The following is a 27,967-nucleotide window of genomic DNA, read 5'->3' on the forward strand; positions in this document are numbered from 1 at the left end:
CCACGCCCTCCCCCAGGGATCTTCCCTATCCAGGGATCCAACCTGAGCCTCTTTTGCCTCCTGCACTGGCAGGCGGAGTCTTAATCACTACTGCCACCTGAGAAGCACCCGTATGTGTGTGGGGCTCTATTTTCTTGCTGCTCAAGATACTTGAGGCAAGCAAGCAATGCAGGCCGACATTACACCACTTTTCTAACAATCACCTCAGCCAAGTTGCCAGGAGGGTCACCTTTCTCCTTGTAGAAAGCAGCACACTCCTCTGAGGATGTGCTAGTTTGGATGAGCATTTGGATGCACGAGTTCCATGCCCGGCTCACACATCCCGCCCTGCCCTCACCTGCCCCGCTTGCACTCCACCATCTTCCTCTTCGCACTGACCCCCTCCCCCCCAACCCATGGCTATGCTCTCCCCTGTGCCTCCATCTTGAAAAGAAATGCTTTTCAGAAAAGTGTATAGACAGTAAGTGATCCACAGGACAAACTTAAATTGAATACACTCAGCTCAAGTAAGAATCTTTCCAGCTTCTCCAAACCACCCCCTCCCCGTCCCATTCTCCCTCCCACTTTCTGCCTTACATGTATGGGGGATTGGGGGCACACTCTCCTGCCTTCTTCATCAGATCACGGAGATTGCCGTGCCATTTCTGTGCTCTGTGTAAAGTCACGCAGTCTCTACCTTTTGTGTATGGCTTCTTTCACCGACCACCATGTGATATTCATCCATATTACTGAGTGGAGCTGGAGATCACTCACTCTTAGAGCTGCATTGTTTTCCATCGTGTAAACATAACTACACTTTATAATCCATTGTACTCAACGAGGGCATGTGGGTGGGTTCTAGTTTTCAACCATTAAGAACAGCGCAACCATGACCCTGTCTTCTTTCCTTTATTGGCTGTGCTGGGTCATTTGGGCATGTAGAATCTTGTTTCAGCATGTGAACTCTTAGTTGTGGCATGTGGTATCTAGTTCCCTGATTAGGGATTGAACAGGGACACCCTGCATCGGGAGAGTGGAATCTTAGCCATTGGACCACCAGGGAAGTTCTGACCGTGACTTTTTGAAAACATGTGTTCATATTTTGTTGGGCAAATAACCAGCCATGGAACTGTTGAGTCGATCTTTTTTTTTTTTCCCTTAAGGTTCTCAGAGTAGATACAAATAACGCAAATCTGTTCTGGGTTCTATCTAAGAAGAAAAGCAAGTGACTTTAACCCCTCCAACCTCTCCAGCTGCTTCTTCTGGAAAGGGTCTGTTTTCCCTGCTAGACTGGGAGCTCCCCAAAGCAGTGACCATTCCTCAAAATGCCCAAAGGCCAGCCAGCATCTGGAATACAGTGGGTGCTCAATGCATGACCACTGAGCTACGGGACTCCAGGCAACACTGCCTCAACCCCTGGAGCCTTCCCAACTCATTCTGGCCTGGCTTCTGCTCTTTGGCTTCCTTGGAGAAGTTCTCACTGAGGTCATTCGTCTATGGCCCTGCTGGGCTTGAGCCAAATCAACCAGCACCTTCCGTCTGCGCCATCACTACTCTTGCCTGCTCTCTAGGTGGAAGCAGCTCTGGGATGGAGCCCAGGGATTCTTCATCCCTCTTCCCCTAGCACCTTCTGCAGGCTGGTGCCGGGGAGGCGCCAGAGGAACATCTATTACCCGGATGATTTTCCACACAGGGAAAGTGAGCACCTGCCCTCATCTCTAATTTTTTTCCCCCAATCAGGTTAAGGCTAAGTGATGTTCTGAAGCTCAGAATTGCTTCCTCTTTCATTAGCTAGACTTTGTTGCAGAAATTTCTGCTTAAAAAGAAAAAAATCTTAATTTTTTGTGCAGAAAGCCATATAAAACTCTCTTTTTAAACAGAGACGATTCCAGGGAATCTCTGGTGTTCATCTGTTTGTCTCACAGGAAATGGAAAATACAGAACAACTAGAGTAAAATGCATTACGATTATCAGACAGGAAGCAAGGCTGACTTGGCTCCCACCACACTGACTCTTCTTTCCTTGCCACCCTCATCCTGTTGGAAGGAGATAGGTACATGCTTCTAATCCCCAAATACCAACAGGAAAAGTGAAATGTGAAGTCTGAGCAGCTTTTCGTGGGCTACCCAACAGGGCAGGGCTTGTGCCAGCCAGTCAACTCTTCAGACTGAGCCCCATGGGAAAGGCAGCTTCTGGGCTGGCTCAGCTAATCGATGGACTTTGGGGCTCTGATGGGATGAAATCAAGTTTCAGAGAAAGACAAATATCATATGATATAGCTTACAGGTAGAATCTTAAAAAAATGACACAAACGAACTTATTTACAAAACAGACTCACAGACTAGAAAACAAACTTATGGTTATCAAAGGGGAAATCAGTTCAGTTCAGTCGCTCAGTCATGTCCGACTCTTTGCCACCCCATGAACCGCATGACACCAGGTCTCCCTGTCCATCACCAACTCCCGGAGTCCACCCAAACCCATGTCCATTGAGTCGATGATGTCATCCAACCATCTCATTCTCTGTCGTCACCTTCTCTTTCTGCCCCCAATCTTTCCCAGCATCAGGGTCTTTTCAGATGAGTCAGCTCTTCCTATCAGGTGGCCAAAGTATTGGAGTTTCAGCCTCAACATCAGTCCTTTCAATGAACACCCAGGCTGTCAAGAGTCTTCTTCAACACCACCATTCAAAGCATCAATTCTTCAATGCTTAGCTTTCTTCATAGTCCAATTCTCACATCCATACATGACCACGGGAAAAACCATAGCCTTGACTAGACGGACCTTTATTGGCAAAGTAATGTCTCTTTTTTAACATGCTGTCTAGGTTGGTCATAACTTTCCTTCCAAAGAGGAAGCGTCTTTTAATTTCATGGCTGCAATCAGCATCTGCAGTGATTTTGGAGCCCAGAAAAGTAAAGTCAGCCACTGTTTCCACTGTTTCCCCATCTATCTGCCATGAAGTGATGGGACCGGATGCCATGATCTTAGTTTTCTGAATGCTGAGCTTTAAGCCAACTTTTTCACTCTCCTCTTTCACTTTCATCAAGAGGCTCTTTAGTTCTTCTTCACTTTCTGCCATAAGAGTGGTGTCATCTGCATATCTGACGTTATTGATATTTCTCCTAGAAATCTTGATTCCAGCTTGTGCTTCCTCCAGCCCAGCGTTTCTCATGATGTACTCTGCATATAAGTTAAATAAGCAGGGTGACAATATACAGCCTTGACGTACTCCTTTTCCTATTTGGAACCAGTCTGTTGTTCCATGTCCAGTTCTAACTGTTGCTTCCTGACCTGCATACAGGTTTCTCAAGAGGCAGGTCAGGGGGTCTGGTATTCCCATCTCTTTCAGAATTTTCCAGTTTGTTGTGATCCACACAGTCAAAGGCTTTGGCATAGTCAATGAAGCAGAAAGAGAGATGTTTTTCTGGAACTCTCTTGCTTTTTGCATGATCTAGCGGATGTTGGCAATTTGATCTCTGGTGCCTCTGCCTTTTCTAAAACCAGCTTAAACATCTGGAAGTTCACGGTTCACGTATTGCTGAAGCCTGGCTTGGAGAATTTTGAGCATGACTTTACTAGCGTGTGAGATGAGTGCAATTGTGCAGTAGTTTGAACATTCTTTGGCATTGCCTTTCTTTGGGATTGGAATGAAAACTGACCTTTTCCAGTCCTGTGGCCACTGCTGAGTTTTCCATATTTGCTGGCATACTGAGTGCAGCACTTTCACAGCATCATCTTTCAGGATTTGAAATAGCTCAGCTGGAATTCCATCACCTCCACTAGCTTTGTTTGTAGTGATGCTTCCTAAGGCCTACTTGACTTCACATTCCAGGATGTCTGGCTCTAGGTGAGTGATCACTCCATCGTGATTAAAGGGGAAGTGGGGAGGGATAAATTAGGAGCTTGGGATTAACATATACACACTGCTATATATAAAATAGGTAACCAACCAACAAGGATCTACTGTATAGCACAGAGAACTATACTCAATGTCTTATAATAGCCTATAATGGGAAAGAATCTGAAAAAGAATATATATAAAATAAATATATAATTAAAAAGATTTATATACATACATTATATATAACTGAATCACTTTGCTGTACACCTGAACCTAACACAACATTGTAAATTACACTTCAATTAAACCACCCCCTCAAAAAAATGGGGTAAAAATAGAATCAAGTTTGATTTAGAACAGAAGGCCAAATCCAGCCCACTGCCTGTGTTTGTAAATAAAACTTTATTAGGAAACAACCATGTCCATTCATTTATATATATATGTAGGTGCTACTTGGAGAAGGAAATGGCAACCCACTCAAGTATTCTTCCCTAGAGACTCCCATGGACAGAGGAGCCTGGTGGGCTGCTGTCCATAGGGTCGCACAGAGTCAGACATGTCTAAAGTGACTTAGCATGCATGCATGCATTGGAGAAGGAAATGCCAACCCACTCCAGTGCTCTTGCCTGGAGAATCCTGGGGACAGAGGAGCCTGGTGGGCTGCTGTCTGCGACAGCAGCAGCTGCAGCAGTGGGTGCTGCTGCTGCTGCTGCTGCTGCGTCGCTTCAGTCGTGTCCGACTCTGCGACCCCACAGACGGAAGCCCACCAGGCTCCCCCATCCCCGGGATTCTCCAGACAAGAACACTGGAGTGGGTTGCCATTTCCTTCTCCAATGCGTGAAAATGAAAACTGAAAGTGAAGTCGCTCAGTCGTGTCTGACTCTTGGCATGCTACTAGACTACAATGGCAGATTCGAGTGACTGCATTAGGACTTTGGGCCAGCAAAGTCTAAAATGTTTACTGTCTGATCCTTTATGGGGGAAAAAAAAAATTGCCCATCTCTGATTTAGAGAACAATCTAATGGCTGGATTTCATTCTATTTCCCAACTGTTAACACACTCAAGTTCCTGTTCAAGCTAGTTCACTCAAAAGGCAGGATTTACTGAAAAATTTTTTTTTATAATCTTTGATTCAAGTTTATGTAATAGTTCAGGGAAAAAGTTCAGTGGTTTGGTTTGGGGCTCAAATTAATATACTTTCTCTGCTTGGTTGTGGTCCTTGAGCAGAACATTGCTACAAACCTGACCAAAGTGGGCAGGTGAAACAGAATGCTTCCAGCTCTAGAGGGTGTCTTTTATTCAAGCTTGAACATACTCCACTCCTTCTATTCCAAGAGTCTATCTGTATTCCTCAAACTTAGCTAATCCTATTTCCAACAAAGAAACACACATCATTTGTTGGCACCTAGTTTTCTTCATCAACAGAAGTACACCTTTCTCCAACTTCTTTCATAGCTACCTCTTAAAAACTGAACCTTTGGAAAGAAATACACTGTCCCCCAAATACTAATACATTTTCCAAGTCTGTCTTTTGATGCTAAATGTATCTTACAATAACATGGCAGTTGACTTCAGAACTGAAATCCAGCATTAAACTCTTCATATAGACGTTTGATCATATATGAAACTTTCATCTAATTTTTTAAAACTTTTTATTAAGGAAATTTTCAAACATATGCAAAAATATAATACTATAACAAACCCCCATACCCTTACCAGCCAGTTTCAACAAGTATAGTCTGCCAATTTTTCCCACTCATCTTTCTTTCCAACTTGTTGATTATTTATTATTTACTGCAGTATCTTAAAAGTAGACCTCACACATATTGTTTCACCCACAAATGCCTATTTGCTTTTGTTAAATAAGGTCCTTCTCCTTCAAACAGAACTGTGACACCACTATCACATCTGACAAGATTAATAATAATTTTTAATATAACCTGGGTCAAGTTTAATTTTCCCCACTGACTCAATAATGTCTTTCTATAGCTCATTTGTTCAACTAAGGATCCAACTATGACCATATATTATATTTTGTCTACATATATTTTATATATATAGGTCTCTTTGTATCTGCAACAGAATCCCCTCACTTTTTTTCACCCACCACTAGTACACATTGAAATTCTAACTGGTCAAGCAAGCCTTACCAGGAGTAACACCTCTTTAGCCCCCACATGTTTTAACCAACCCAGCCGCTTACAGGCCTATAAGCCCTTGAGGCAGAGACGCATCTAGATCCACCTTCCACGTGCAATCTACCACAGGGACCACTGTGTCTGGCCATCTCACACATTTTTTGCTCTAAAGAGAAGGAATTTAGGTTGCTTCAGCAGGCTAACTCACTAAAATTAAGTCTTTTCTGTGCTCCGATGGCCTGAAGACTGAATGTTTTTGAAAAAACACGGCAACCTTTCCTGATGGCTTCTTTTTGAAGTGAGCCAATTTAATCAAGAAATCACAAAGTAAATCAGACAAGCCTCGTAATCCATCTTGGTTACCAGTAACGACATTAATTGAACACCTAGATCATGAAGGACACTAGGTTATAAAAAGGATAACCAGTGTCCCTGCCCAAGGAGACTTAGAGCCTAGATGGAATGGCTATCCTGTCATTTAGACCAAAAAAAAGTCCAAGGAGGACAACAGATGCAGAACCCACCCAAACCAACAAACTGTGCCCTACCAAGAATATTTGTGAGATTGATCTCTGTGATGGAATAAAAAGAGGAAGAGTCAGGACTAGTCAAACTAGTCTGATTGCTAGTTTTGCTAGTTCTATCATTTATGACCTATGCCGTACTGAATAAGTTATTTAACCTCTCTGATTTTGTTTCATCATTTATAAAACAGGAACAATCCCCCCTACCACACAGTAGCAGCCCTTAACACAGGAACAAAAAATCTTACATGAATGCCTAGCAGGAACGATGACAGTTAAAATAATAACAGTAATAATCACTGAATGTAATAGTCTATGCCAGGCACTGGGTTAAAATGTCTTTTTTTAAAAAATACTTTATTAATTATTTGCCGGGTCTTAGTTGCAGCTCTTGGGATCTTCAATCTTTGATGAGGCATGTGTGATTTTTTTAGGTGCAGCATGCAAACTCTTAGTTGGGTAATGTGAGATCTAGTTCCCTGACCAAGGATCGAACCCAGGCCCCCTGCTTTGGGAGTGCGAGTCTTAGCCACTGGACGACCAAGGAAGTCCCTAAGACATTTTGTGTCTTCTGTTTCATCTAATCCTCGTATCAGTCCTATGAAGCATCTCCAGTTGTCAGGTCTTCCAGATGAAGAAAAGTGAACAAAGGTGACTGATCGGCTCATGCTGACTCAGCTAAAGACAGGAAGTGGGTCGCTGGACCTCAGGGTTTTTGCCGTAATCACAGTGTAATCATGCCTCCCAAATACCACCACAGTAAAATGTAAAGGTGGGACCCAGGGCAGCATAAGTTACTGGGCCGGGGTGGGGGGGTGGGGAGAAGGCCCTCTTATTATGGCTATTAATTAGACCAATTATATTAAAATTTCATAGATACAGCATCCTGTAGCCCCCACCTCTGCGAAATAAGGAAGCCTCGGGAGACTCCCCGAGTGGCCCTACTCATGGCCTGGGTGTGTTCAGAGCCATGATTCTGGTTTCCTTCCTTACCAGGACAAGTCTTCAGCAGTCTCCTAAACAGTATTGAATGCATTCTTTATTACAAGTGTCACCTAATATATGTACAAACAAAGCCAAAATCAGAATTATTTTCCTATATAATCTCTTAATTCCTTTCTGTACACATATACAGAAAAGACAAAAGGAAGCTAGCTGCCAGAAGAGATCCAACTGTCTGACACCACCACCCTTTGGAAGTCCAAGCTAGCCAAGTGGAAGAAGCAAGTGGAGAACTGAGGCCCTGATCTACAGTTCCAGCAGATTTCCTTGCCAACAGCCAGGTGAGGAAAGCCATTTTGAACCCTCCCATCTCCCCAGAGTTCCAGAGAACACATGAGGCTTCTGTATCACTCAGTCAATGCACAGAATTGTTACGCTGTTGATTTAAGCCACCAAGTGTTCAGGTAGTTTGTTAGATAACTGAAATAGACAAAAACCAGCTTTTCCAGCCAGGCCAAATATTAAATCTATGAATGAGAGGTGCCTTAACAGCAGCTTACTGTTGCTTATCAAGAGCAATGCTACATTCCTTCCATTCAAAGACAACCATTGGCTGAAACATTTTGGAAACCCATGGCCCACATTGTACCTTGCTCCACAGTATTCAATAATTATGAATAATGATCACATCAATAATAATGGCAGGTAATATTTACTGTTTCTTATGTACAAGACTTCAGTGATGGACAGGGAGGCCTGGCATGCTGTGATTCATGGGGTCGCAAAGAGTTGGACACGACTGAGCGACTGAACTGAACTGAACTGATGTACAAGACTTCATGCTAAACCTTTTATTTTTTATATATTTATTAGGCTGTGCCATATCTTAGCTGCAGCACACAGGATCTCTGGTCTTCCTCAAGGCATGCAAGACCTTCTAATTGCAGTATGTAGGATCCTGAGTTACGGCATGCAAACTCTCAGTTGTGGCATGTGAGATCTAGTTCCCCCACCAGCGACTGAACCTGGGCCCCCCGCATTAGAAGCAAAGACTTAGCCTCTGGACCACCAAAGAAGTTCCTAAACCTTTTATTAGTTAACCTCTACTAAAGCCCTCTGAGGTGGACCATTATTACGCCTATTCTACAGATGAAGCCAGTGAAGCTCAGAGAAGTACAGTGACTTGGCCAGGATCACACAGCCAGTAAAGAGTGGCTCAGGACTTCACCCTCTGGCCATCTGACTCCAGAACCCACACTCCTAACCACTGGCCCCTTCAAGGGTCATTTTACTTTAATAAAGTTGTCTCCTTCGGAAAGAAATAATGTGTATAAATCACACATATTTCTGAAAGAAGAAATATGTGTATAAATAAACGTGCTTGACCTATGGTATTTTCAGTAAACCCCAGTTCTTGTTAGTAGGAAACTTGTATATGCAGAAGGAAAGAGCACAGTAAGCCTCATTGATGTTGGTTACTGTGATGGTTTGTACAGGCTTCCTTCATCAGCAAGCACCGAGGGTTTGGTAATTATCTGTTAACAAGTTGGCTCTCTCCCTGGCCTGTGAGAGCCGTCACAGTCTCAGGTTCATCTTTGTAGGTTCTGGGATTGACACATGGCCTGGCCCAGAAACAGGAGGTCTTCAAGAAAAGTTTGCTGAATGGAAAAGAAATGCTTCATTCACCACCGGTGCGAACTTGCCTTAACAGATACATCTTTTCCACCCATCAGTCCTTAAAGTGATTCTAAAGGAGAGGGCAGGAAGGTACAGGAGGGAGACCCATCCGAGAAAGGCGAGTACAAGTGGGCTCCGCAGGATGAAACACGGCTGGGCTTGTGGCCAGGTCACTGGAGAAGTGTGTGCGAGTCTGTGGCCGGCCACACGGAGAGCCGGACCTCCCAAACTCCCCAGCATTCTGAAAAGTCCTTGGGGACAACTGGAGACCCTGGCTGGAAGCCCCCCCGACCCCGGAGGGGGCCACGCCTCCTCCCGCCGGAAATCGCCAGGATGAACGAAGGACTAGCCCTCCCGGGCCACCGCAGGAGGAGGAGGAGGAAGAGAAAGAAAGTAACAGGAAGTCAGAAGTTTTCCAACAACAAAAATCCTCCCCACGTCGGGGAGGGATCCCCGTCCTCGGCCGCCCCGCGCAGTGAGAAGGGACTGCCACAAGTGATCAAGGCAATTGGGGGTTCCCCTATTCTGGTTCCAACACAAAGAGCCCAGCCTGTAGATCCCAAAACCGCCTTCTGTGCACCCCTAATTCTGCGAGAACTTCCCAGGGAGGGCGAGATGCCCCAACTGTTACTTACAATCGTCTAAGTCATCCTGCAAGTCCACAAAGTACAGGGGCATCTCTGAAAACCAAGAGACACACAAGGAGTTACGAGGGTGCTGCGGCAGGTGGGCTCAGGGACGGGCGGGGGGGTCCTCGGGCCTCGTGGGGTGGTTCCGGCTGAAGGGGAGGGGGGCGCCCCAGGATCTGGACCCCATTCACCCGCCATCTTGGGATGACCTGGAGGCGGGGCCGGCGCCCGAGGGGCGGGGCCTGAGGGATAAGGGCGGGGCATGTGGTTTAGTGTCCCGCCCCCTCCCCGCCAGCCCCGCCCCCGAGCCTCGCTGCGCCGGCCGGCCCCGCCCTCTCGGCGAAGGTGGCTGCCGAAGTGGGCGGGGAGGTCAGGTGACCCGGCCGGCGTCCCAAGATGGCGGCTGCGGTAGCGCTCGGGAACCCGCGGCACCGTCCGGGCTGCTGAGACGGACCCCGCGCGGCTGGCGACGGACGGGCCAGGCCGAGGGCCAGCGAACGGGCGGCCGCCGCCTCTGCGCGCCCCGCCGCCTGGGCTAGGCCGTGCGGCGGCGGCGCCGAGGGATGCTCGTGCTGGGCCGGGCCTCTCCCTTCTCAACTTAGGGCGGCGGCGGGCCCGCGCCCCTGGCTCCCAGGCCATGGCGCTGAGGGAGCTCAAAGTGTGTCTGCTGGGGGTGAGTGGCGGCGGGCCGACCGGGAGGGCCGCGGGAGGCCGGGCGGGCCGCAGACCCGGGCGTGCCCACGTCCCCTCCGCCCCTTCCCCCAGACTGGGTGCGGGACACCGCCTACCTGCCCGGACTCTCACTTCGGCCCCCTGGGCCGTCCCGCCCACCTGGCCGCACCCTCCTGAAGCATTTGCTGTCGGTAGGGTTCACCCTTATCCCTTCCTGGTGCCCAGGGACTCTTCCTGACCCCCAGAGGGTGAAGAGTCCTCCCTGCCCTTCCATTGCTTCTGGGTTAGGAGCAGTCTTCAATAGTTTACCCAAGTACTAGTTAGGAGTTGGCCAAGGCTTGCAAAGTAAGACTAGTAACAGGTCTTTATGTTTTACAAGCAGCATTAGTCTGCTTTCCTGTCTGCTTGGTGTTTTTGAACTTGTGGAATATCCCTGATACTTCACGCAGATTTACCTTCCTGGGGAGGGAGTGGGTATATTCAAATCAGAAAGCCCCCAAAACTGGTTTGAAGCTTCAGCTTCCTAACTTGTCAAGGCAGCTTTGCGATTTCAGAGCATACTTTCTGAAGTTGGTGCTCTCTTACCAGAGTTGCTGCTTTAAAGACTGAGAAAGATTTCAATAACTAGTCTTACCCCTTCCCAGATTGGGTGGGGCTGGGATGTATCAGGAATTACTCAGAAGTAGTTCAAGAGTTCATTCTTAACGTAGACTTGGTAGAGAGCAATTGAGTTTGTCACTTTGCACACTATGCAGAAACTTGGGGTCTTTAAGAAGATCCTCACATCTTTTGTAAACTCAGATATCCTCTCCTACAATACATTTTGAAATGTTATCATTACTCCACTGAATTTTTATGAAAACTTCCTTTGCAGTTCTTTAAAATTCACCTGTCCAGGATGATTTTTTCCAAAATCCTGAACTTAGGGCACAATGCAGTTTTTGATATGTGCCAGCAAGTAACTGTTTCTTCTTCACTTCTCTCATTGTATTTTAGGATACAGGTGTGGGTAAATCAAGTATTGTGTGGCGGTTCGTGGAAGACAGTTTTGATCCGAACATCAACCCAACAATAGGGTAAGAGGTTATGTTTACTGAATATGCATCTAAAGGTGTACTGAAAAGTCCTTTCAAACAAAGATGTGTTACAAGGGTAGGCATCCCTGTTCTAAAAGCTAGTGAATTTGGAGACAGTGATTACCATCATCTCTAGAAGGACTTGAAGCAATAGAGCAAGGATTGATGTGTTTTGGGAAAATCATCTTTTAACTTATGAGGAGTAAAAACTTGAAAGTGAAAGTATGAATTAAAGTTTTACTTATTAGAATATACACAGAGCCTTTGATCTGTGAATAGGAACAGCAAATTTCACCTTGAAATAAGGCAGAAGAAAATAGGTCTTAATGCTTTTTTTCTCTGGCATGTCAACTAAAAGATACTTTAGATGGCTTTAGCTCTTCCTGAAAAATAGTTTGGACTATAATCTGAACCCTTTTCACACATTTCAGCACTGTGGCTGCACGTTCCAGTAGCAGTGATGAATTAACAGAGTAATATCAAAATGTAAGCTTTTTTGGGGTATCTGGCAGTGATGAATTAACAGAGTAATATCAAAATGTAAGCTTTTTTGGGGTATCTGGCAGTGATGAATTAACAGAGTAATATCAAAATGTAAGCTTTTTTGGGGTATCTGGTTCATAGAAAAAGTGAAATTGACTGGCTATAGGTTTTTGACTCTATAAACTTTTCAGGCTGTTTAAATATCATACTGTTAATACTTTCTCTGTGAGAAGTTGTGTTTTGTGTCTTTTATTACTCTTGTTAGGCTTATAAAACTAGGTAACTGCTATGCAAAGCCTCACCCAATTGGTTGTTTCCACTTAAAGAAAAAATTTGTTCTGCATAATCAGGAAATAATTCACAGCATGCACGTCCACATTTGAAGGCGTCAAGATGAAACCACCACTGACTCTCTGAAATTAAAGTGACTTTGAATGTTCTTCAGGAAAGGACTGGGCGTGTCTGCACGATTAATGTGTGAACTCATCCTCCTCTAGGCCTGCCTGTCACTACCTGTGTGGGAAAGTGAAGGGACAGGAAGTGACAGTAGGCCCTGCCGCTGACTCAGAGAGTGACACAGCTCACACTAGTCAGCGCCGCAAACCCCACCGCCAGCTTGGTTAGAGGTGCTGCCTCGCCAGAGAAGAGGGGAGGCTGAGGGTCTCTCTCGTGCTCACGCAGAGGTCAGTGGCCCTGTCCTGGGCAGCCAGTCCTCCCCATTTGGCCGCACACCCACTCCCCAAACCCGGCTGTCTTCCCCGTTTAGTCTGAGTGAATGTCTCACAGGCAAGAGCGATATGAGGCTTTCCCACCATCTCCTCCACCCTTCCCTGGTTCTCTGTCCTTGGCACGTGTCTTTCTCCTTCACGATCAACCCCCCGCATGCCTGAGCTCAGGAGCAACCTCCGACTCCTTCCCCAGCCCTGCCTACAGACCTGCTCCCCTTAGACAGGGTCATTCCCCAGGCCTGCTGGGCAAACTGGGGGCTCTGGAACAAGAGCTTACCGCTTCTTCAGCCCTCTACCAACCATCCCACCCCCTCTGCTCTGCTGAAAACACCTTCCCTCAGGACCTGCTTCTGTCTCACTGACAAAGCCAAGGGCCGTTTCCTTTCATTATTTGCTCATCCAGTGCCGGCTGTATGCCAGATGCTGGCCTGGGTGCTGGTGATTAGGAGCAGGGCTCGGCAGACCCTGGCCTTTTGGCCCACCTCTCAATTCAAAGATAAAACATTACTGAGACACAGCATACCTGTTCATTTATATGTGGTCTCCACTGCTTTCCGGCTCAAGGGCAGAGTTGAATAGCTGTGACTGAGACCCCATGGCCCACAAAGCCCAGAGTATTTACTATTTAGAGCTTTTCAGGAAAAGTTGACCAGCCACTCCTGCCCTCAGGTACCTGCCAAGAAGGAGAGAGACGTACTGTGTAACCAAAGCCCAGGAAGTGAGTTCTGTGGCCATTTTCTGTGCTCTGAAGGAGGAATGTGGAGGCCCGGGGAGAGCATGTAGCCAGGGCCTGACCCTGGCCCGGGACTCTGCCAGTTCCCAAGGTGCCTCGTGAAAGTGTGAGGCACTTAGAAGCCCTGACATCTCAATATTGATAAATGAGTAAATTATATTTCAGAAGATAGTTTAGAGACAAAAGTTTTTGAAGGGTGGAAGATAGCTATTGGTGATGTTGAGTGCAGTGAGTAGCATGGGGGACAGGGCATGCTGGACGGGCGGCCCAGAGGCTGGACAGGTGGCAGGCCCAGGCCACGGGTGTTCTTTGTCTCCCTGTGTCTTTCCATGCTCTTCAGTCTTCTGCCTGTCCGTCCTCCTCTGCTGAGTTCACACCCGTAGTTCTTCCTCATGTGTCCTGCCCGACTCCTCTGTGCCTTTCCCAAACTTATAGGGGCTCTGCATATCCGTGACTAAGCTCAGGAGCTCCCCGTCAGAGGCCTGGCCCTCTGCTCCTCTTTCCATGGACCTTGTGGTAGAGAAAAGGACCAACATGTCCGCACGTACTCAAGCCAGAACCCTGGGCATCCTTTCTAGATCCCCCTCCTACTGTCCCTTCTCCTCCCTGAAGCCAACTTGAGTCACTTCCTGTCCAGGACTCCTGAATATCCTTTCATCCCTGTTGCTTTGTTGACTTCTAGACCTTCATCTTCCCTGGTGGTGGTCCAGACATGGGCACTGCCACCTGCCAGCTGGTTAACTCTGAATCTGTTTCCCCATCAGCAAAATTGTAGTAATGACTGGCACCAACTCTGTATGAGATACTCCTTTTCAAATGTTCAGCTAAGTGCCAGGGACACTGGGGGCTCAAAACATGATAGTGTTGTTTTTAAAATATTTAGATCTTATTAAAACCTTTCAAAATTATTTTTTCCAAAGTAATGTGTATGTGGTTTTTTTCTGCAATAGCGAGGCTTATAAGTATTAACAGTTCCCTGGTCCACTCTGACTCACTCCCTAGAGGCATCTACTTTTATGATGGTTTTAGCTGTTTTTTTCTGATCTCTCCTCCAGGTTTTTTCATTAACGTGCATATACTGCTAATTCTTGATCCCTTCTCTTCTCTCCCACCCCATCCCCCAACTTCAGGCATTATCTAGTGCTTGTTTTCTTGGGAGATAGGAACTTAGTAATCCTGCTGCTCTTACCTCTCCCTGCTTCATTTGCCCTCCTCCTTCCGTGTTTCCATTAAAGCTCTACCACTGAGCTGCAATGTAGTGTTTAGACTGCAAGGTCTCCAGCCAGTCTAGCTGCCTTCACATCACAGGTCTAATCCGTAGTTGCTCTGTGGCCTTGAGCAAAGTATTTAACCTCTGTGACTAAATTTGCACATTTGGGATAATCAGTTGCCTCTAATTATAGAGTTGTGAAAATCAAGTTAAAATACGTAAAAATTACTTAGAATGGTACTTGGCATATGGTAAGCGTTTGTTGTTTCTTAGCAACTGATATTTTTTGATAAACTTCTAACACTGTAGTTTTTTTAGACTGTTTTTAAATGGAATTAGTATTGTTTTGTATCTGCTTATTTTATTCATACTTTGTGAGATTCATCTATGTCATTTCATGTAATGATAGTTTATTCTTTTTCATCTCTGTACAATAAGTATCCCATTGGATAAATACACCACAGTTTATTCTACTGTCGGAATTGTGGTTGTTTCTAGTCAGGGTTGGGAAATTGGCAGGGGAACTCCTGGCTCAGAAGGAATATGTATCTTAACTGTAGTAGATGTCTTCTGAAGTACTGTGTCAGTTTATGTTCCTGGCAGCGGTGTTTGGGAGTTCCGGTTGCTTCATATCCCCTACAACATTAGATGTCATCAGTCTCAAATTTTAGCTGTGTTGGAGGATTGGTGGTACTGCCTTATTTTGGTTTTAATTCCTGTTTCCCGTATGATTACAGCTGCTGAACACATTTTCATATCTTTATTGGTCATCTGGATACGTTGCCTGTTTGAGAATCTTGTTCATTTTTCTATTGAGTTGTCAGTCATGTTCTCATTGACTTATGTGTGTTATGTATGTATTCTGGATATTGTTGATTCTCTAGTCATTTGTTGCATCTGACTATTGCAGATACTTTCTTGCATTCTGTGACTATCCTTTTCACTCTCTGGATCTTTTAATGCAGGGTTGTTACTTTTAATATATCCATTTGCTCAGTCTTTCAATGAAAGATATTATGTTAGTGCTTTTTATGTCCTTTTAATGAACTCTGATTTACCAAAGTCATGAAAATACGCTCCTGTTATCCTATAGAAATTTTGTTTTGCTTCTCAGATTTAGATTTAATTTTTACCTAGAATTAATTTCTGTATGAGATGTAAAATTAAGTTGTGGGGGATTGTCTTTTTTTTTTTCTTTTAATTCCAGCAGAGATTTACATCTCACTTTTTTTTTTAAGATTATCCATAATTCACTGTTGTGTACTGAGAGCTGTGATTGTCATAAATTGATCATCTGTATTTATAGTGCACTTTTTATGGATTTTTTTAATTGTATCCCATTGATCTGTGTTTTGGTTTTTTGATAATTTTATTTATTTGTTTTTATTTTTGACTATGCTGGATCTTCGTTGCTGCCTGGGCTTTTCTCTAGTTCCCGCAGGCAAGGACTACTCTCCAGTTGCGATGCACAGGCTCTCATTGCATGGCTTCTCTTGCTGTGGAGCACAGGCTCTGGGGTGTGCGGGCCTCAGTAGTTGCAGTACATGGGCTCATCAGTTGGGGTTCCCTGGCTCTAGAGCACAGGCTCAGTAGTTGTGGTGCACGGGCTTAGTTGCTCTGCGGCACGTGGGATCTTCCCTGACCAGGGATTGAACTCTTATCTCCTGCATTGGCTGGCAGAGTCTTACCTGCTGAGTCACCAGGTAAGCCCTGATCTGTATTTTCAATTGATTTTACTAAAGTATAGTTTACATACAATAAAATGCACCCATTTTTACTGAACATTGTGATGAATTCTGAAATATTGGGGAAGGAAATGGCAACTCATTCCAGTATTTTTGCCTGGAGAATCTCTTGGACAGAGGAGCCTGGCTGGCTACAGTCCATAGCATCACAGAGTTGGACAGGACTGAAGCAACTTAGCATGAATGCACACGTGTACTTATCTGTACACATCTGTGAGCTCATCACTACAATCAAGGTGTAGAACACTTCCATCACTCCATTCTGTCCCCTTTTGCCCCAACCTGTATTTATCCCAATCCCTACCACAGGCTCCAGGCAACCACTGATACGCTTTCTGTCTCTACAGATTATATGGGATTTTAACGTTTCAGTTTTGTTCTTCACGTGCAAACATAAAGTTGACCTTGTGTCATGTGACTTTGCTAAATTCAATTAGTTCAGGCATCTTTCTAATAGAGTCCTTGAGATTTTCTTAGATGTACCATCATGTCATCTGTAACAGGCAGTTTTCTTTCCTTCTTTCCAGTCTGCATGCCTTTTTTTTCTTTTACTCACCCTGTCACGTGGGCTAAGACCTCCAGTACTTAAGAGAAGTGGTAACAGCCAACATCCTTCCCTCATTCCTAATCTTGAGGGGAAAGTATTTGGTCATTTCCATTAAGCTGGATGTCTAGGCTCTTAGGTTTTTTAATAGGTGCCCACTATCAGGTTGAGAATATTCTCTTCTATCCCTAAATAAGTGAGATTTTTTTTTATCAAGGATTGTGTGAATTTTGCCAGGTGAGTTTTTTATCTTTTGAACTGTTCTTAACACTTTTTCCGTCTTAAAATAGTGAATTACAACAATCAATACTAAAATAACAAAGTGATATTTCATTCCTCAGAAAAGTTTCACTTGGTTATTATGTATTTTTTTAATACACTACTGAATTGGATTTACTAAAATTTTTGCTAAGAGTTTTTGCCTCTATGTTGGTATTGATCTGTAGTTTTCTGTAATAATACCTTTCTCTAGTTTTGCTATCAGGACCTCATAAAATAAGTTGGGAAGTATTTTTTCATCTTCTGTTTTTTGGAAGATTCCGTGTAGAATTGGTATTATTTCCTCCTTAAAGGTTTGGTTTAATTCACGAGTGAAGTCATCTGAGCAAGGAGTTGTATCAGCAAAATTTAGCTACCACTTCAGTTCCTTTAATAGTTATGGGCCTGTTCATTTTTTCCTGAGTATTAATAGTTTGTGTCTTGCAAAGAATTTGCCCATTGTTTTGGTCTTTTAATTTATTGGCATAAAGTTGTTCATAATATTCCTCTACTATCATTTTAATGTCACTGGAATCTGTCTAGCAATTTTAATGGTCTTCTCAAAGAACCAGTTTTTTATCTTATTAATATTTCACTGTTTTTCCCCACTTTTCTTTTTCATTGATTTTTGCTTTTATCTTCGTTTTTTTCCTTCCTTTACTTATTTTGACTTAATTTCTTCTTTTTAGTTTTTTAAAGTGGAAGTTTAGAATATTGACTTTTAAGGCTTTTTACAGTTAGAACTATAAATTTGTCTGTAAGTACTGGTTTGGGTGAAATATCATAGATTTTGATGATTGTATTTTCATTTTCATTTAGTTCAAAGTATTTCTTTCCCTTGTGACTTATTAGTTGTTTGGAAGTATGTTTTCTAACTTCCAATTATTTGGGGATTTTCCATAAATTTTCAACTACTATGATTTGTGGTTTAAATCCATTGGATCAGAGGACATAACTCATTAAATTATTTCAGACCTTTTTACATTTAACGCTTATTTTATGGCCTAGCATGTGGTCTTCATGAATGTTCCATGTTTAGCAGAAAAGAATATGTTCTGCTGCTGTAAATGTGTTCTGTAAATGTTAAACAATCAGCTTGACCAATAGCACTGTTCCTTTCCTCTGTATACTTAACTGATTTTTTCCCCCTAATTTGCAGTGAAAGGAGTGTTTGAAATCCAACCCTAGTTGAAGATTTGTCTGGTTTTTAGTTTAATCAATTTTGGTTGAAATGCTCTGAAGCTCTTACTATTGAGCATATCTATTAATACATTTTATTGTTTTTATTCTTGATAGCGTGACCCTTTTGCTATCATGAAATGTCTCTCTTTTTCCCTGGTAACGGCCCTGATTCTGAATTCTTTTCAGTCTTATATGAATACATGCTCTTCAGCTCTGTGTTGATTAGTGTTTGCATATCTTTTCCCGTCCATTTACATTTAACATATTTCTATCTTTATGTCTAAAGTGAGTTTTTGCAGACAGACAGCATTATGAGTCTTGAGTTTTAATTGGAGTAGTTGCACCAGCTGTCTAATACAGTTGTAGGTAGCTGCATGTGGTTATCTGAACTTTAGTTAAAATTTTAACTTGAGTTCCTTGCAAGGTCACACTAGCTACCATTCAAGTTCTCCTTGTAGAAGGCTCTGTTGCACAGTACTGGTTTAGACCATTTTTATTTTTTATAGCTATCAATATGGTTTGGCTTCAATCTACCATCTTGCTGTATTTTTCTACTTGCCCCTTATTAATGGTTCCATCTTATCTCTGCTACTGGCTTTTTAGCTTTACCCCTTCTGTTGTTTTAGTGGTTGTGCTTTGATTTACAATATACTTCTTTATCATTCTTCCTTCAAATAATAGTTTCACATATAGCATAAGAACCTTACAGGAGTATGCTTTCATTTCTCCTCGCTGATCCGTAGTGTTATTATTGTCATATATTTTGCTTCTGCACCTTGTAAAATCCACAGTTGTTTTTTTGTTTTAAGGGTTTTTTGCTTTAGTCAGTGAACTTTGAAGGAAACTATTAGTCCTTTTTTTCTGTCCTTGCGCCAGTGTCACAGTTTCTTACTTCCTCTATCTGTGTAATACGTCTCTCTGTCCAGTGGCGTGAGTACTTCTGTGTTATTCTTCAATAATTCCTTGGCTATTCTTGGCCTGTTACATTTCCATGTGAACATCAGTGTTACCTTTTTTCATACCAACACACTAATTCCCATTGTGTTTTTGATTGATGTTTCATTAAATTTACAGATTGGTTTGGAGAGAAATGACATCTATATGATATTGCATCTCTAATATGTGAACATAGAAGAAATGTATTTTTCCATTTGTTAGGCTTTTTTTATTTTTCCTGAGCATTTTTTCTGCTTTTCTGTTTAGTGGACTGGTACATCTTTCATCAGATTTTATCCAACTGGTTTGATGTTTCAATGTAGTTTTCTGCTGTTTTTGTGCTAAATGGTATTGCTTTGAAATCTTTATTTCTAATCCTTAAACGTTTTGTATCTTTTATTGAGTTAAGTAGGATCTCTAGTTCAGTTTTGAATAGAAATGATCATATTGGATATTCTAATCTTAGCAGGAAAGTTTTCGCTATTATGCCACTAAATATGTTTGCTGTAGGGTTTCTGTAAACATACCCTAGCATATTCCAGTGTCTTTTATATCATATGCTGGAGTTTTTTGTTTGTTTTTTTAAGTATGAAGTGTGGATGGAGATTTTTATTAATTTATTGGCTTGATTGCATTATTATTCTTTTATACTATTAATGTGGTAATTGTTGGATTTTCATGCAATAAATCCACTTATACTGTGATATATTATTCTTTTTGCATATCACTGGCTTAGTTTACTCTTTTTAGAACTTCCATGTATGTTTATGAGTATGATTGTCATGAAGTATCCTTTTCTGTATGTACATGTCAGGTTTGGTTTGAAAGTTTTGCTTCCCTGATGAAACTATTAATAGTTGAGAAGCTCTTTTTTGGAAGAGTTTGTTTAAAAAAAAAAAATGCTGCTACGACTTTTTTAAATGATTAGCAAAATGCATGTGGGCTTTGACTTGTCCTTGTGTAATAGGGTTTAGGAAGTCAATTTCGTTCATAGTTGTAAGGTTATTCATTTTCAGGTTTTCTGTTTCTTGCATTGATTTTGATAGATTGTGGTTTGTTTTTAGGGATTTTGACTATTTTCATATACTTCCCACAATTTATTGGCAAAAAGATGTTAACACTTTATTGTGTTTACATTTTACACACATCCCTTTTACATTTCTGATACTGGTTTTGCCTTTGATGAACTCTATAGTCTTTCTTCTTTATTTCATTAATCCATGCTCCTATTCTTTATAGTTTCTGTCCTGTTCAACATGCTGTTTTTTTCTAACTTCTTGAGACAAATAGTTATATAATTTTCACTCCTTATTTTCAGTTGCATTCCTTGTTTTAAAACCTTAGTCATGGCTTTTACCAGATCAAACAAGTTTTTATAAAATATCATTTCATTTCATTTCAGAATATTTTCAAGTTTCTATTATGATTTCATCTTTGTTCCAAACAAAGATGTGTTTGTTGAATTCCAAATATAGGGAAAATTTCTAGTTAATACTTTTGGTGATTACTGCATAATTGCATTGAAATTAGTGAACATATTTAAATCCTTTATTACTGATATAATTTGCAATTTGCCTGGCATATGTTGATATTGGTAAGTGTTTCATATGTGTTTGAAAAGATTGCATACTTTATCTGTTTTGCAGCTGCATTAAGTACTTAACAAATCTAGAATCCTATATCTTGCTACAATACAAACCTTCTACCATCTGAACTGTCCTCTTTAGCTCTGGCAATGCACTTTGCCTTGAGGTCTGATTGTGACTGTTAATATAACAGCACTGTTAATATAACTCGCCTGGAAAATCCCATGGACGGAGGAGCCTGGTAGGCTGCAGTCCATGGGGTCGCTAAGAGTCAGACATGACTGAGCGACTTCACTTTCACTTGTCACTTTCATGCATTGGAGAAGGAGATGGCAACCCACTCCAGTGTTCTTGCCTGGAGAATCCCAGGGACAGTGGAGCCTGATGGGCTGCCGTCTATGGGGTCGTGCAGAGTCGGACACGACTGAAGGACTTAGCAGCAGCATTTCCTGTGGTCAGTATTTGCATGGCGCATCTTTGTCTCTTTTTGTTTTTTAACCTTTCTGTATCTTTTTACTTAAGGTGGGTTTCTTGTAAGCAGCTTATGATTTGAATTTGATAATATTATATATATTCCATGTAACCACCCCTAATCAAGATCCAGAGATTTCCATCATCTCAGAATGAGTCCCACTCCCCATAAGTGGCAACTGTGCTGACTTCAGTCACTGTGGATTGATTTGCCTGTTCTTGAATTTCACGTAAATGAAATAATACAGAATGCACTCTTTAGTGTCCTATTTGTTCCCCATAAAACAGTGTTTTGGAGATTCATCCATGTTGTTGTATGTATCATAATCTTTTTTTTAAATTGGTGACTGATACTCTCCTATGTGAATAGGTAACTGTCTGTTTACCCATTCACCTGGTTATGGACGTCAGGTTGTTTCCAGTTTGGGGCTATTATGAATATAGATACTGTGATCATTCTTTTACAACTCTTTTTGTAGTCATAGGTTTTCATTTCCTTTGGGTAAATAACTAGAAATAGAATTTCTAGTTCATAGGAAAGGTGCATTTCGATAACTTAGTATGAAGTTGCCAACTTGGGTGTATCATTTTACCCTCCCACCTGCAGTGTACAGAAGTCCAGCCCTGCATCACCAGTACTTGTCTTTTTAACTTGAGTTTTCCTAGTGGATATAAAATGGTATCTCATTGTGTTTTTAAACTGTATTTCCCAGATGACTAGTAATATTAAGCATCTTTGCATATGTTTCTTTGTCATTCACTATGAAGTCACTACTCAAGTCTTTTGCCCATTTTTTCTTAGTTTTTGCCTTATTTCTTACAGACGTGTAGAAATTCTTTACATATTACAAATAGAACTCTTGTCAGATATATTTATTGCGAATATTTTCTTGCATTCCATGGCTTGCCTTTTCATTTTCTTAATGATGTCTTCTAATGAGGAGTTTTAATTTTAATGAAGTCCATATTGTCAATTGGTCTTCCTGGGTTCATGCTTCTTTTGGTCCTCTAAATAAGCACTGCTTGCCCTAAATTCTCAAAGATGTTCTCCTATGTTTTCATCATAGATTTAGCTTTACTTTTAGTTCTTTGGTCCATCTCAGAGTAATTTTTCTGTATTCTGTGAAGTAGAGGTAAGATTCATTATTTTCTGATGTAATTATCCAGTTGTCCCAGCATCATTTGTTGAAAGCCTTTCTATCCCCATTGAGTAGCCTTGGCATCTTAATAAATCATAATATTGAGTCTTCTGATCCGTGAACATGGTGTCTTTCTCCATTTACTTAGGTCTCCTTTAGTTTGTCTCTGCATCGTTTTGTATTCAATGCAGGAGTCTTAAAAAATTGTTTTTACTGAAAAATCTTGCTAAGTATCAATGTTTTTTAAACCACTGTAAATGGAATTGTAATATTTTTATCTGCAGTTTTTTTGTAGAAATACCATTGAATTTCACGTGTTTACCTTGTATACTTTCAGACTGTTAAATTCGCTTTTTTCTGATAACTGTTTTGTAGCATCCTTACAAGTTTTTACATCCATGATTATGTTGTTTGAAAATAAAGTCAGTTTGACTTCTTTTTCTTTTAATTTTTTTAATACCATGCTGCATTGTCTAGAACCTCCTACCATATTGAATAAAACTAGTACCAATATCCTTGCCTTTTCCCAGTCTTAGTGGGAAAGCGTTTAACATTATACCCTTAAGTATGATGTCCACTGTAGGGTTCTCATTGTTAAGATAAAAACTTTCTTCTTTTTCTGGTTTGCTGAAAGTTTCTTTTTTTTTTAAATCAAGAATGGGCCTTGAATTTTGTCTTAATACTTTTCTGCATCTTTTTAGATGATATTATGGCTTCTTACCACCATTTTTCTGTGAATGTGGTGGATAACTGTGTTCATTATCAATTGCTAAGTAACTAATTGATATTTCTCCCAGCAGTCTTGATTCCAGCTTGTGCTTCTTCCAGTCCAGCGTTCCTCATGATGTACTCTGCATATAAGTTAAATAAGCAAGGTGACAATATACAACCTTGACGTACACCTTTTCCTATTTGGAACCAGTCTGTTGTTCCATGTCCAGTTCTAACTGTTGCTTCCTGATGAGTTTGAGTGTACTCCGGGAGTTGGTGATGGACAGGGAGGCCTGGCGTGCTCTGATTCATGGGGTCGCGGAGAGTCGGACACGACTGAGCAACTGAACTGAACTGAACTGAAGTAACTAATTATCCCAATACTTAGATTATCCCAATACTTAGCCACTTGAAACAACAAACTTTACTCCACATTTTCCGTGGATCAAGAATCAGAGTGGCTTATCTGGCATGGTTCTGACTCAGGGCCTTTTGTGGTGTTGCAGTCAAGATGTCCCAGTCAAATCAGAGCTGCAGTCATTTGGAAACTTGGCTGGGGTTGCAGGATCTGCTTCCAAGATGGCGCACTCACATGGCTGTTGGCTGGAGGCCCCAGTTTCTGAAATCTTCACCGTGTGGGTCTCTCCAGTGGGCTGTATGAGTGTCTTTACAACAGGGCAGCTAACTTTCCCCAGGACAAGTGACCCAGGAGAGAGCAAAGAATAATCTGAGGTATTTTTATGACCCCTTGGAAGGAAGTTATTAAGTCCATTCCAAACTCACAGGGTACGGAATTAAGCTCCAGTCTTGAAGGAGTATCAAAAGGCAAAAAATGAACATACTTTATTATAACTACCAGAATCACATTAATTGAATTTAATTTACATTAATTTAATCATTATTACTGTATAATCATATCATGTGTAAACATTAGACAAACTCACATTGAGAAACTCTTCACAAAATGACACGTGTATAATCCTCACAAATCTCAAAGTTTAAAAAGTCAAGGAAAGACTGAAAAGCGGACCCAGACCGAAGGAGACTCAAGAGTCATGATAACTAAATACAGCATGTGTTTTGAATCACAAAGGATATTATTAGAACAATTGGTAAAACTCAAATGGGCTCTGAGGACTAGATGGTAGTAATGTGTTGGTGTTAATTTCACAGTTTTGATTATCTTATTCTGCTTATGTTTGTAGGAAAGATAATCTTGTTTGTAGGAAATGTCCACTAATGTTCAGAGGTAATGAGGCAACTTACCCTCAAATGGCTCAGGATAAGTAAATTCTGTATTTGTAACTTTTCTCTAAATTAAAGACTGTTTCAGTGTTTTTTAATGATGGCTATTTTACTGTAAATAAAGGCATTAAGAGACAACCAACTGTTATCTCCCTAATGTCATTAAAAGACAACTGATTGCTTGGTGTAAAAGAGTGTAACATTGAGCTGTTGATGCCCTCATGCTGGCTCCGTGAGCCTAGGCCACCCCACCCCTTGGCCACATGTACCTCCCTGCTTGGCCCACCTAACAGTGACTCTGAGATTTAGTAATTATTCAGGGTAGGGAAAAAGAAATGCAAAACTCGTTTCATTTTATTTGACACACATATTACCTGTTTCCATGTCCCTTCATTCCTTCCTAGAGTTGACTTTTCATCTGATAACATTTCCCTTCGGCCTAAAAAACTGTTTCAGCATTTCATGTATTCTCAGGGCTACTGGTAACAGATCCCTCAGTTTTTGTTGCTCTGAAAAGGTCCGTATTGCACCCTCACTTTTAAAGGATATTTTTGCTAGGTAAAGATTTCTGGAATTTTCTCCCTTTTTGTATTTTGCTTTGTACAGCATAATGATTTGATATTGGAAGGTATTGTGAAGTGGTAACGTAATAACTTTAGTTAGCATCCAGTCACATTGTTAGAAATTTTTTTTCTTGGGATGAGAACATTCAAGATTTACTCAGCAACTTTCAAATATACAGTATGGTATTATTAGCTGTAGTCACCATGCTGTATATTACATGGGTGTAGTGAGTGAAGGTATCAGAGGTATGTATTTCCAGTTATGCAATAAATAAGTCCTGGAGGTGTAATGTACAGGTTTTTTTCTTCTAGCATTTTGAAAATGGTATTCTGCTGTGTTATGGCCTCCTTGGTTTGTGCTGAGTGGCTTGTCATCATCCTTAGCATTGTTCCTCTGTATGTAACACATCTTTTTATTACCTGGCTGCTTTAAGATCTCTATTTTTTTAAATTAATTTTTGATGCAGTGTAGTTGACTTATAATGTTGTGTTATTTTCTGCTTTACAGCAAAGTGAATCAGTTATACATATGCATAGGTCATAGGAGAGTGTTGAACAGAGTCCTCTGTGCTCTACAGCAGGTCTCTATATGTTCCCCAGGGTCTCGTCTCGCTGTCTTTTGTCTTGAGTTGTTCACTGTTGTGTACAAGGTGCTTGTCATCCTCTGGGGTGACTGAGTTGCTTGGATTAGAAATACGATGGCTTGGGACATTTTCAACCATCATTTCTTTAAATATTTTGTCTACCCCATTCTCTTGCTCTGCCGGTAGGGTTCCAGTTATTCATATGTTAAACTGTTCAGTATTATTCAGACAGGTGACTGAGGCCTAGGTTTTGTTTCACTTTGGTTTTCCATCTTTTTCTCTCTCTTCTTAGGATCACATTATTTCTGTTGATCTGTCTTTAAGTTCAGTTGATCCTTCTGCTGCCTTTTAAGCACATCCTGTATATTTTTTTCACTTCAGATGCTGTCTTTAATTCTAGAATCTTTATTTGGTGTTTTTTTATATTTTGTAAGCTTATCTGTTCACTCACTTTGACTCCTTTAAATCCTGATTATAGCAGCTTTTAAAGCATATGTATACTAGTACCAACATCTGGATCCGCTCATGATCTGTTGGTGTTTACTCTTTTTTTTCTCTTGACTTTGGATCACATTTCTTTGCAATTGTAGTAGTTTTTCTTTAATTATTGTTATATACTGACTGCTGCATAAGATATGTTGTTGTGGGGATTTTATATTATCTTTTGCTAAGGAGTGCTGAGTATCCCCTTGAACTTGTTAAGGTTTGGTTTTCCACTCTGTTAGGATGGTTCCGTTGGAGTATTTAGCCTCATGGCACATCCTTATTCTGGGGGCATGGTCTTTACTTCTGAAATGTGACCTGTCTGGGTTTTGATCCTTAGCAGGATCAAAACTTCCAACTCTTCCTGTCCTGCAGTTGGCAGCCGCTGAAATCTCTGCTCGGCTTTTACAGTATTCCAGTCTTGCTGTCCTTGCAGCCCACCCCCTCTCCCCCCCACTACCTTGTGTGAGTGGTTTAAAGTGACTCTGGATTTGATGTGTGCATCTGAGTCTCCCTCTGCAGCACCTTCCTCCCAGGGCACCCCCTCTCCCTCTCCAGCACAGCGATAGCCCCAGACCCTGTCGTCCAGCCAGCAGTTTTCTGCTTGATCAGTTGGGGAGGGTCCTCCCCATGCAGGTACCACCACCGAGTCTGGACTCTAGAGCTCCCAACTTTGACTTTTAATTTTAATATTTAATTAATTTTGCTTTTAAGATAATTACTGGTGTATTTATGTTTAAATACAGCAGTTTTACACTTTGCTTCTTATTTACCTGGTCCTGTGTTCTTTGGATTGAATTTTGTTTTGGTTTTAATGCCGTGTTTCTGAACCCTGAGTTATCTTGGTACTAACACATTCTTCTTGTTCAGTCTCTCAGTCGTGTCTGACTCTTTGCAACCACACGGACTGCAGCACACCAGACTTCCCTGTCCTTCATGTCTCCCAGAGTTTGCTCAGACTCATGTCCATTGAGTCAGTGATGCTGTTAAATGGTGTTGCCGTTTAGTTGTGAAAGAACAACTAAATACATTCATTAGTTGTTCTTTAACTCTTTACTCTTGCCATCATCTTATGTATCCTCGCCTTATTCCAGCCTATGTAAGTTACTTTCACCACATTCCAACAGGGCAAGAATCTCAAATCTAATTTCTCTATCTCCTGGGTTGTATGCGCTTACCTTGTATTGTAATTCCAGACCTCACAGGACCTTTATTATTGCTACACAGTCACCATTCCTGTCCCTTTTTTCCACATGTTACTTTTCCTGTTGCTTTACATTCCTGCCTGCATTTCTGGCCTTCTATCTGGGGTTATTTACTTCATTCTGAAGAAACACCATTTCATTTCATATCTCCTTTAGTGTACTCTTCTGGTACTGGGTTTTTTTGTTTGAAAATGTCTTTATGTCATCTGTTCTAAATTGAGCTTTTATTTACATACAATAAAATGTATAATTTAGCTAGTCTTTATGTCGTGCTTAAGTGCCACCAAGCTATAGGACATTTCTATTACCCAGAAAGCTCCCTTCCTGCTGTATCCACCCTTGCCTCGCCAACCTAACCGCCATCTGACTTCTATCACGGTAGAGTAAATATATGCTTTTAAACTTTATATAAATGGAATCTTATTATATGTACTCATTTGTGCTGCCTTCTTTTGCTCACAATACTGTTTTTGAGATTCATCCATGTTTTTGCATGTATCAGGAGTTTGTTCCTTTTTATTGCTCAGACGTATTGTATGAATATACCACAATTAGTTTATCCAGTCTCCTGTTGATGGGCATTTAAATGGAGTCCAGTTTTAAGCTCTTATGAATAACGATGCTTTGAATAATTGTATACATTTTTGTGTGTGTGGAGTAAACTCCCAGAGTTTACTCA

At 41.6% G+C, this 27,967-nt stretch overlaps 1 protein-coding gene and 1 pseudogene across 5 annotated transcripts in view; one reads left to right on the forward strand and one right to left on the reverse strand.

Annotated features, from left to right (window-relative positions):
- The window catches only part of LOC129561602 (serine/threonine-protein phosphatase 4 regulatory subunit 1-like), a 74,569-nt pseudogene extending 64,532 nt beyond the window's left edge, over window positions 1-10,037 (reverse strand). Inside the window, exon 1 of the transcript XR_016039071.1 lies at window positions 9,741-10,037. The product of XR_016039071.1 is annotated as a serine/threonine-protein phosphatase 4 regulatory subunit 1-like (transcript). The remainder of the gene's footprint in view (window positions 1-9,740) is intronic.
- A 48-nt stretch (window positions 10,038-10,085) lies between these two features.
- The window catches only part of RAB22A (RAB22A, member RAS oncogene family), a 48,724-nt gene continuing 30,842 nt past the window's right edge, over window positions 10,086-27,967 (forward strand). The window contains exons 1-2 of one of the 4 annotated variants that reach the window (XM_055434301.2): window positions 10,086-10,407; window positions 11,403-11,482. In XM_055434301.2, the coding sequence (XP_055290276.1) occupies window positions 10,372-10,407; window positions 11,403-11,482 (116 nt within the window). In that variant the 5' untranslated portion in view covers window positions 10,086-10,371. Of the gene's footprint in view, window positions 10,408-11,402; window positions 11,483-27,967 lie in introns of those variants that run through there. The other 3 variants (XM_055434309.2, XM_055434328.2, XM_055434318.2) reach the window with 3 other exon arrangements.

This window comes from Moschus berezovskii, chromosome 15, assembly GCF_049115385.1.
Source record: "Moschus berezovskii isolate FMDL1 chromosome 15, NW_MosBer_1.0, whole genome shotgun sequence".
In the NCBI taxonomy this organism is placed as follows: domain Eukaryota; kingdom Metazoa; phylum Chordata; class Mammalia; order Artiodactyla; family Moschidae; genus Moschus; species Moschus berezovskii.